The following is a 12,027-nucleotide window of genomic DNA, read 5'->3' on the forward strand; positions in this document are numbered from 1 at the left end:
TTGTATTCGGGAACCACGTAAACTACATGGGCACACACGAAGGTAAAGATAACAATAAAGGAAAGGGCGACCACACCGAAAGGCAATTCCGGGATATATGTATTTCGGCGCTGACGACAAATGCGACGACAAATTTACTACCTCACAGATTATTTATCGAAAATCGACTCCAATAGGGGATACCGGGACGAAAGAGAGTATATATTAAACCCATTGCAATAATAGAGTAATTAGACTTAAATATGTCGTATATTCAACTAAAGCATCAAAGGCATCATATTCAGCATCGACGAGCTCAGGATTGCAATTAATATTTATTGATTTTACTGCGCCATATTTTATAATAAATCATGCTTTACTTAGCATTTGCGGCATTTGTAAGTTTACTTTTTTATACTATTAAGTACACTTGTTTCATTACTGTTACAGTTCCATTACTCATGAACATAATTTAGAGAGTAACAACCATTCTTACAGCCCTTGAATATATAAATAAAATTTATACATTAGTATGCTAAAAAATTATATCAGCTCTTAGCTTTTAGACAATTGTATTAGACAATTCAACCAAATTAAATTTTATAGATTAAATTTTTAACTTCCCGTAGAGCAAATTATAGTAATTGCAAAAAAACCGAAAATATTTTTTTATATATCTTACGCTTCAAAGCCTTCTGAATATTTTGGCATATCTCAGAAAAAATGAATGTATGGGCGTGCGAATATAATTTTTTTTCGACGATTTCGGGAACACGGATAAACCGATTTGAATGATTCAAAAAACATTTGATTCGTATTGATGGCGAGATGAGCTGATTAGTTTTTGGCGAAGGCAGGTTCAGTTGTTTCGAAGATACGGGAAAGAAACGCCGATTTGAATGATTTAAAAAACATTTTATTTATGGCAAAATGAAGAACTAATTAAATTTCTGAGAAGCATGTCCTGCGGTTTCAGAGATCCAATAAAAAGTAAAAACTATGCTATTTGGCAGTCAAAAATAATCATTAGACACATGCACATCAAATTATCAGATATTTCATAAAGATTTTTATAATAAGTACAAATTTTTACATTTTTATGGGCTCAGTACCCATGTTCAGAACCTACCTTCAGAACGCAATGCGGCGCTTACGCGCTTCGATTTTAGAAAAAGCTAAAAAAAATGCAAAATTCTCAAAAATCTAATTTTTTCAAACAGTTCAAACACTTTTGAAGCTTTTTTAAAACGAAATAATTTTCGGTACGGCAAGTTTCAACAATTTGCATTAAGGCACGACGCCATGCACCACTTTGTGTCTTTTTCAAATGGTTTGAGCAAATATAACTTTGTCCTACTTGGTTGCGTACAATGTATGCAAAAATTTTCAATTACCCTATGTAAAATGGTCCATGTTTTTTGTCTTAGACGTGTAAAACAATTCGATGAATCACAAACCTCAGCTAAATTATTCCTCAAATTCCTAAATGTTTTTGTGTGTGTTGTGTTGTATGTATGTACGTATGAATGTATGTGTATATTTATATTATTCACAGATATGTAAATGTGTTTATAAGCAGCGGCAGTGACAATGAGAGACAAACAGCTCATCAAGCCATTGAAGTAATCTTAATGTCAAAACTGTCGTGTGCGTCAACCCGGGTTTCCGAGATACATTCAAAGATAAACAGGGATGGAAACTACTTTGGAGATTGTAATTGAGGAACATTGAAAACGGTTGCATTCCTGTCTGATGTTTCTCAACAATTTTCGATGATTACCTCCTCAAAGAACACAGACTTTAAACATTTTAAGATTCGATCAAATATACTCATTAACCTATAGTAGACAAAATGTTCTCCAAATTCGGTACGGGCATATTTTTCAATTTGTGTACTTCCACAAATAATTCAAATATCAAATTAAATTCAAATGAATCTCTAATTTAATCGTTAAGTTATTATACTTAACAATAACGTTTGTTAACTATAATGTTTTAGTACGATCATGAAGACCAGGTACTCTATCGCTCTATTAAGAAGAACGGCCTGGCCAATCTTTGCCCAAGATTAATTAGCACCATTCGCAAATAATATCTTTTGAACTGCATTTAAATTTTTAAAATCGGATCAAAATTTTTGGCTAAAGCGCGACCGAAATATTTTGCACGTTTCTGCTAATTTTCAAGCCGATCGTATCAAAAAACTAGCCAAAGCGAGTGCTCACTAAGTTTCATCGAATGACCTTCAAATGTTAGAAATCGGCTCAGTCGTTTTTGAGAAAACGTCGATGAAAGGTCAAAATTCATCTACACCTACAAACAGACTTGATCTCATCCGGTTCAGAATGACTTGAAACGTCGAGAAAACATAAAACTAGCAAATCAGATTTTGTCGCGAAAACAAAAACTTCTTCTGAAAGTTAAAAATAATTCTAATGAATTGAAATTTCAGTAAAACCTATTGTTTCATCATTATCTAATGTTTCTAATTGTATTAGCATATTGATACTTATGTGCATACACAATTGTCCTGCAGACAATATATGATAATGAATTCTCAAATACCCAAATTATATGAATTACGTGGTTTAAAAATTACGAAATATATATAAAAGTAAAACCATGTTTGCCAAAACATATCCATACCAGAATTATTGGTATGAAATATCAATTAACAAATCGATTTGCAAGGATACCACTCTAATTATTTGGTAATTTGATTTTAATCATTCAATTTCTAAAACCATTGAAATGAGAAGGATGGAATATATTCTATATGAGAATACTTTGATGATAAAATGATAAAAAAGGTTAGGAAACACTGACAAAACACATAATATAGGTACTAGGAGATATATTTGTTTTTGACGGTGGGCCTGAGTACTAATAACAGGGACACAAATAATGATATTCGGTGCATGGTGATTAAGATAGGTGTCAGACCGGAGAATAATTAAAGGATTTGAATAGAAGCATTAATCCGAATCTAAAATATATCATGAAATATCTAATTAGACTCTAGAATGTATGCATCGCAAAACATTCACTAAAATATTTACTATGCATTTACTTTATTAATGTTTCAATCATGCAGCTGCTTTTTAAATAATTATTTGTGTTCCTATTATTAGTACTTGCTATAAAACCAGATTCAAAAATATGCTTTAATTAATGCCGCATAAGAGTTGTTTTCACTTGGAAACTAATGCAATCTATATTACCAAGTAAAAATCGATGTCACTACTGCTTGACATCAAGCTGCTCAAGGCGGGTATCAAATCTTCGACCTCTGATTCAAATCCCGTAGCTCTAACCACTGAGTTATAAATAAATTTTAAGTTTACAAGAAATATAAACAGCATGAGACGATGTTTATAAAGTGTACATTATCGATATAAACGGATTTCGTTAAAATGTCGTCATTGAATATATGATAGATGGATTCTCCAATATAAATATCCGTTGATTTATTAACTAATGTTTATAGTTAATTAATACAACAACCAGATTAATATAAACAAAGAACTAAATAAACTTAATGAATGATTTGATTATGTTTACATGTTATATAAGATAAACATGTAAGATTTCTATGTAGGAGATCTTCATCATGCAATCAAGACTAAATGTAGTGGAACTAGTAATATCATGTCACAGTTGTTTTAATACTATTTGAATATTAGGTAACAGACTTGAAAGCAAGTGTTAAACAACTTGATACCAGATTGTTAAAAACATATCATCATAAATGAATAAAGTCATTACGAATTGACTGATGATAAAGTAAATATCACTAATATTTTAATTGCACGATCTCTAGCACCTATTTAGTATAATATTCAGCAATCGACTTTAATAAAAATTATAGAAAAAATAGATTAAGAAATTTATTATCTTGAAATGAAAATTTTGTTTTAATTAAAATGGAAAAGAAAAATGGCGCTCGTCTATTGAAATCACTCGAAGCAAATCCTGAAATCGAAGATAACTTTATTTCCAACACGTAAAATACGTATAGTGTATGTTCATAAACTGAAGGTTCTTTGCTAAAAAAACAACGTAAAAATATTAGCCATCCAGGAAATCACACATATTTACGTATGTGTACGCATAATGCCTGTGTGAATAAGAAAATTTACTAGGCCAATCTTTTCAGAGAAAAAAAATTGATCCATTCGAAGTGTCACTTATATTCACGCACGTCTTCACCGGGCCAATTCCTTTTTCAACATATCTGTCATTTGTCAAATGCTTTGATGGATGATATTTCTTGTAATTTATTGAAAAGCAAATAAAAAAACAAATAAGGTGTAATCGGCATATTTTCTCAAGGCGAGTAAAATCGAGGTGACCAACATCCAAACGATTCAGAACAACTTTGAACGTCTGCTAGCAAAACGTATTATCTTGAGAAAAATTTCACTATTAAAAATACATATCCCTCGAAATTAGTATCATCGTCGTTCAAGCCCACTAATTTCGTTATCCATGGAGTGGATTAAAGAGAAAGGATTAAAAATAATGGATAAGACTTGTTAGAAAAATGAAGATATTATAAAACAGAAGCGGTTAGTGCATTTGTACAATTTCCAAGCTTAGAATCATTTTCACTGCAGTCAACTTTGAAGCATCTCTTTGGCTTTTCGCCAAATTCGTAATGACATTTAAAATAAACCATCCCCCGAATCATTCCAAGATTGTGTGCTCTCCAAATTCCAAAACTTAACGAAAAGTAATTTTAATTGAAAATATTCTTCGCATTAGTAATGTAAATTATTGATTGGCGTCGGGGCGACCATAATCAATGTATATATATATATATATATATATATATATATATATATATAAGCTTATTTTTTCGAAATTAAATAATAAAATTGCAACCTTGTTGAACACCATTAGTAACTCTTAAATTGATATTAAATTGTAAAATGTAAACCTAACGTTCCATTTTAGTTGCAATAAGGCTTATGATATTTAAAATTAATATATTTTAAATTGTGGTGTTGTAGATGTGTATTTTATATAAACGTTATTTTGGCAATATTTATATTGGTTATAAATCTAATTCAAAATAGTTAAAATTATTATTTAATTACCGTAAATATTAATTATCTACGAGTTTCCGACATAAATAATAATATTTACACATGAAGGAAATATTATATAAATATTTCCCGTTGCAATTAGATTCTATGTAAATTTTTAATGAAAGACCTCTCTTAATAAATAACACTGTTATTTATCACGTTTTTTAAATCAATCAATCAACACACACACTAATATTCGTTCTGATTATACATATATTGTAATTTTTGCTCGATTTTTCTGGGTGCGTTCAATCAACCAATATGGTAATATTTTTATTGTCAATAAGAACTATATTAATATTCATATGAAAAATCATTTATTTCACAAACAAACAAAATCAATAATGAATTCTGAATAATAAAATCGGTTTATTGAATTTTAATTGAAATAAAATTATTAAACTGTTAAAAATAAATCATCAATAGAATAAACATATCTCTAAATACGATTTGCATGTACTTGTCCGCTGATTGAAAAAAAAATAACAGATAACATTTTTTTATTGAGTTTGTTAATTTTTTCACTACATTTAAATTTTGTTACACAAAAAAAACAAATACGAATAACAAAACAGACAACACAATTATTTAGCATTTATATACTTTAGAACTTTATTTTTAAGTCTACTTTCAATTTAAAAATTATTTATCCTTGTATGAAAAATTCAATCGCAAAAGAAAAGAATAAAAAATGAACTAAGTTAGTAATATAAGATTATCATCATTATCAGGTATAGAAAATCAATCAAATAATTACTACTATTCTTCAATTTATGAGTAGAAATAAAGTATAAGCATTCATTCCTGAAGATTTTTGAATTACTTATTTGATCGAATATTAATAAAATATGCGTTAAAATATTATGAGTTACAAATTAATATAATTTGGTAACAAAAACTATTGAGCATTAGTTTAGAATTTCCGAAATTTTCACTAATTCAGGCAGTTGTCAAAACATTTTTCATTTGCACAATTTTGAATAAATTTATATTTTTATCAACGCATTGATAGTGAAAGAATAATATACTCGTATATATATATATATATATATATATATATATATATATGTATATAATATGGTAAATACTGCTACTAGACATAAGTTACACCCAAGATGAATAGAATCGCCATATATTTTCAAACTTTTATCCCATGTTAACTTTCTTCCAAAGAATTATTACAACGAGCGACTTGCTTCTCATGAAACTTTTTCAAAAAATATTATTTCAAAGATTTAAAATAAATAATGACAATTATTAAGCAATGTCAAATAAATAAACAGAAGAATTTATGGCTGAAAGAGGAATTACTTGAATCGAAATTAAGTTACTATTTACTCTGGAAATACAACAACTTTTGTTCAATGTTTTGATAAATTTATTTGATTTGGAAATATAAAGACACACACATATAATCCAGAGAAAGTTCAAAAAGGAGAAGCGCATTTATAACGTTTATAAAATTTGTATGTGTTTATAAAAAGCAGTTTATCATATTATAAGGTGACCATACGTCCCGGTTTAAACCCCCGTCAGTCCCTGGTTTCTTCCTTGTGTCCCTTTTTTTAAAGCAATGTTTGTGTCGGACTTAGATCTTTTGTCCCGGATTAATTACTCAAAAAATATTTGAAAGTAATATGTGTAACAAGAATTAGATAATTGCCGAATGCAAAATTCCGGGTTATAATAGCCTCACACATTAATTTCGAACTTTTATATTCAATTTTACGAAACTTACCAAAATAATGAAATAAAACTATTTGATAATTCTTATAGCAGTCGATGTTCAGTGTTTGCAACGTGGCAGTAGAAATCATAGAACGATGGCACTTAGAACTTGACTTCATTGTTGACCAGAGAAATTTTTGCGTTTTATACAACTATGAGTGCACATCTGGAGACTTAAAGAATTACAAACTTCCAAAGATTTTTGTATTGACTTCAAAATTTAGGAAGAAGACAATGCTGAAATAGATCCTTTTTATGAACTTACAGTGCGCGGTAAGTTTATTCTATTTTACACAACGTCTAATTTTTATCAAATAATTAAAAATTTTTAGTCATCAGAAATTTTTAATGAGGTATAGATTTTAGGACCGTTTAGAGTTAGAATAAATCATAAAGTAATTTGTATTTGTCCGCATGAAAATGAACAGTACAACATTCCCTCAGTCCTAATCACAGTCTCTAGCAGGAGTACTTGTACTAATGTGCAGAAGAAATATAAATTCCTTAGGATTTAGACGATTCCAATTCAATCATTCGTTGTCAAATAGTATGTTTATATACCCTATTTATAAAAGACGTTGAATATTGTTCAATGGCTCCGGGACGAACAAAATAACAAAAAAAAAAGAGTGCGCGTAAGGTTCACACGAGATTGAAGTAAAACTTATTTGCTACTGTACAAGATGGCATTTAAGTAGAAATAAATATATCATATAACAATTTTGAATAATGTTTATTAGTAGGTAACACTCGTGATGCACACATTTATTAGTGTCATTAGTGTATTTATTTAGTAGATAATTGAAGTAATTGCTGATTAATAAAAGTGGATTATGTTAAACAACGCCTAAACAAATATTGTTTTCGTATCTTCACTCATCATGTAATAATTGTGTTTGAAGAACTTCATTTAATTAAAATTAACATACATTCATTGACTGATGGTATTTCTTTTACTTTTTCGCTGGCGATATAATCTCATTCTTGGAACAGTTGTAATATTTGTTTCATCTAAAAAATATTTTCCATTTCAATAACTTCAAAGATTTATAGAAACTACGAATAATATAGGAATAATTTCTAATCAATATACTTACGTTTAATACACGTCACAAAGGTTTAATTTGTTTTGATATTTTCAAGGAACAGGGTAAAATATTCTTCTGATTCAGGCATTTTTCATTAAATCAAGATTTGTACTACGATGTAACTTTAAAATGTTAATTTATTTATGCCGATTTGCCGGTACGCATACAACGACACATCTCTATTCATATACGCGACGACTAATCACAATCGACTCGTATAGAAATGATATCACCAAGAGCGAATGATGAATCATTGGCACTCGAATCTTATCTTATTTTATCTGCCGTAACGCACTTCCGTTGCATTTGTACAGATTTACACCCTAGTCGCACATAAAGAAGTTTTACTTCAAAAACATGGAAAGTCAAGAAATACTTCAAAGTTTAAAGTTGTCTGCATTGAAATCAAAATTTACCAAATATGTTAAAAAGTATCCAAAAGTGACTTACATATAACAGTTAGCCTGGCATTGGCTCGGACGGATGCATGGTATTTGGCAGGTCCAACTTGGCATTGGTATTCAGCATCGTCTTCTATGGACGCGTTGCTGATTCGAAGATTGTAGACGCCCTGGGACCTGTCGCCCAAGACGGCGTAACGAGGAAATCCGACGATCACGTCTGAAAATCCTGCAAAATAAAGAGAAGTAACATTAGCAATAGAATAGAATTCTTGTCGATCAAGCTCACTGAAAGTGCAAAAGAAAAATTATACTGGAGCAAACACAACTTGAACACAGATCAGTTGAAGAATATTGGTAACATTTATTTTCAAATATGTTAATCGTTTTTGTATTATTGCTGCTTATTCCAGATTATTGGAAGATTTTTTTAAAAATAAATAATGATCGATTAATCAAGAAATATGTAAATTTATCTAAAAAGAACTTAAATTCCTTGTTGTACACCACTAGTCATTATTTCTTTCACATTGACATTATCCTGAATAGATTCAGAAGATTCAATACTGTTCAGTTAAAAATAACTTGCTTAAAGAATATTCTGATGAGAAGTCGTCGGAATTCTGAGAAAGGTATAACAGTCAGTTTTTCATTCATTTTCAACAAAGTTAAGAAAAAGAGTTAATTGGAAAGTTATCAATTACCCTTATATAAATATGATTCTGCAGGAATCCATTTTATATCTTGTGTTTATATATAGTTTAATTTGAAATGAGTAGAAATCAATCTTATTTACTGAGGATAGTATAGACTTTATGCATATTTATACATGGTTAATAAAGTTTGGAAAGTAAATTGTAATAAAGAGAGAAAAAATGACTTGGGTTTGTCATTTATTCGTCGACGTCGTTTATTCTCGGCATCGGAAATTGCACCGATGCCAGTCGCTCTAACATGAGAAACCACGTAGAATATAAGTATTACATGTATAGTGTAATTATGTTTTTCACATCAAATAAATATGCATGCAATGATTCACAAAGAAAACTAGTTCTCACATACTCCGAACTCGGTTCCTTCGGAAGGGGATAACGATCTTCACTTTGTCTTCAATCTCTTTTCCAATAATGACTCAGGATGGTATCACACGAACGAAAGACGACGATTTATTTAAGAGTTTTAATTGTAATATAATTAATACAATAATAATACATAAAATTATTGCCGTTTAATTCAAATTTAAGGGGGAAAACACATTTCTTAATTATCTAATAATTATTAATTTCGTTACAGTTAGTGAATGAAATTGTAGAAAAAAAAATAATTTACCGAACGCTGTAAGAAAACGGTCCTAAATTTTGTGTCTAGAGTCTGTTATTTGTAATATGAATAGTTATCATTTATAAATACAAATGCATCACAAACGTAAGTCATGAAGATAAGTTATATATAATGAATGCATCATGCGTCAACAATTAAATTTTATAATTAACCAAGAAATAAAATTCATTATATTTTTATTTTGCAAAATGCAAATTTCTATAATAGCGATCATTATTATAAAAATTCACCTGATAGTATTAATTAATAGAACAAGAATCCTCCTTTGTAAAAGTTATAATTAACAGAAATTTCTTGGGAATTTCTTATCATTGGAATATAAGTCTGAGGTATTATATGCAGATATATTAAATTAAGTTCAAAAGAACTCTGAATAAAAATTTCATTATGCTCGTAGAGACTTGATAAAACAAAAATCAATATCAAGATGCTCCAGGCACGTTCAAGACGTTTTCGAATAGATTTAATAAAATTCGTAATCATTTTTTAAATTCCTAATACTCTTTTATAAGAATACGGAGATGAAATTCATATAAAATTATGGACTTCTCTATATTTTTTCAAAATTCGTTAAACTCTTTGTTGATAAAGTAACGCCATTTACTACGTTTTAAATTTAAGTGACATTTTTAGTTAACATTCGAAGAAGTAAATTTATAACATCAATTTCTTAATATAAAACAACATTACTTTAATAATTTTTTTTTAATCAATATAACTAATGGAATATAATATAATTCAATGATGTGATTTATATAATTTTATACACTTTAAAATGAAGCGATATATTATTTGCTAATTTTAAGCAATTTTAGTAAAATCATTTTTGCAGTTAAAACTTAACTAAAACAGGGTCTTCGAAAATCAATAGTACCTATTTCATCTACGATTTAGTACAATAATATGTTGAATTAAAATTTATAAATTTTATGTTTCTAAAATTAATTTTATTAGGCGTAAGTGGCATTTTGCATTTAGGCAATTTGCATAAACTTCAGGGTATGTGTAAATACTCGATTTTATCAATAAGAATTTGATTTATATCAGGTTGTCAAATATCTCCCTTCCGCTTTTTTGCTCTTGGTTTATAATACAATTTGACAACCTATTATAAGTCCAATGGTCATTTTTGGGCATCAAATGCCTATTTATGAAACTTTTAGGTTCGGTGAATCTGTGAATCTCCGAAACCGCTAGACCTGTTTTCCCCCAAAACTAGTTATTTCTTAACTCCATCAACATAAATTAAATATTTTTTAAACCATTCAAATCGAATGCTCTATTCTATCAAAAACTAAGTAGAAATTACAATTTCAATACAATTTTTTGTACTTTTTGCTTCCTTTCTCCGAAACAACCAGGCATGCCTTACCCAAAAACTAATCAGCAAGTTTCGCCGTCGATGGGAATGTAATGTTTTTTTGGATCATTGAGATCGGTTCATCTGTGCTTTAGAACTACACACATACTTTTTTCTTTAAGGTATGCCAAAATGTTCAGAACATTTTGAAAAGTAAAGATCCAACAATTAATTTTCGTTGTTTTGCGATTACTATAACTTAACCTACCCCTTGTATAAAAAATCCTTATGAAAATCATTTTATAAAATTCGTAGAAGAGAATTGAACATTTTTTTAAACACATATATAACTCTACGCCTAAATCGTATTCATATTACTTGGTGATTAAAAGCAACACTTTTCCCAGTTGTATTTATTTTAAGAAAATCCAGATCTTTATCTGGATGTTTCACGGATATTATTTACAAATGAATTAATTAATCACTTTTTTGCAAATTAATAATTAACCAGAGGAAACTATTGCTGGAACTGCCCGTACCAAAAATTATTTTTTTAAAAATGATTTAATTTTTTGCAGAACTTTGAAGAAAGCGATTTTTGACAATTTTAATATTTTTGGAAAAATTGACTTTTTTGAAAAATTGGATTTTTTTATAGTTTGAAATATTTTGGAAATTTGATGTGCATATGTCTAATTATCTTTTTTGTCCGCCATATAGCATTTTTTTCACTTTTTTTTATTAGATCTCCGAAACCGCTAGACCTTCCTTTTAAAAAATCTCATCAGTTTTTCATTTCGTCAATACAAATAACATGTTTTTGAACCATTCAAATCGTACGCTCGAATCTCTCAAAAATTAATTTAGCATTTTTGGCACTTTTTGCCCCGTATCTTCGAAACGGCTGTACTTGCCTCTGCCAAAAACTAATCAGCATGTCTCCTTATCAATGGAAATCCAATGTTTTTTGAATCATTCAAATTGGTTGATCCGTGTTCTCGAAATCGTAGACGAAAAATTACACGCACACACACATATATCCATTTTTTCTAAGGTATGCCAAAATGTTCAAAAACCTTTTAAAAGTAAAGATATATAAA

The 12,027-nt window shown here is 29.0% G+C and overlaps 1 protein-coding gene across 1 annotated transcript in view; it reads right to left on the reverse strand.

The window, feature by feature from the left end:
- The window catches only part of LOC113375878 (nephrin-like), a 142,556-nt gene that overhangs the window by 87,516 nt on the left and 43,013 nt on the right, over window positions 1-12,027 (reverse strand). Inside the window, exon 4 of the mRNA XM_026615826.1 lies at window positions 8,336-8,515. Coding sequence (XP_026471611.1) covers window positions 8,336-8,515 — 180 coding nt within the window. The remainder of the gene's footprint in view (window positions 1-8,335; window positions 8,516-12,027) is intronic.

The sequence above is a fragment of the Ctenocephalides felis genome, unplaced genomic scaffold, assembly GCF_003426905.1.
Source record: "Ctenocephalides felis isolate EL2017-DRISC unplaced genomic scaffold, ASM342690v1 CF-g0.4_SCAFFOLD_01886, whole genome shotgun sequence".
In the NCBI taxonomy this organism is placed as follows: domain Eukaryota; kingdom Metazoa; phylum Arthropoda; class Insecta; order Siphonaptera; family Pulicidae; genus Ctenocephalides; species Ctenocephalides felis.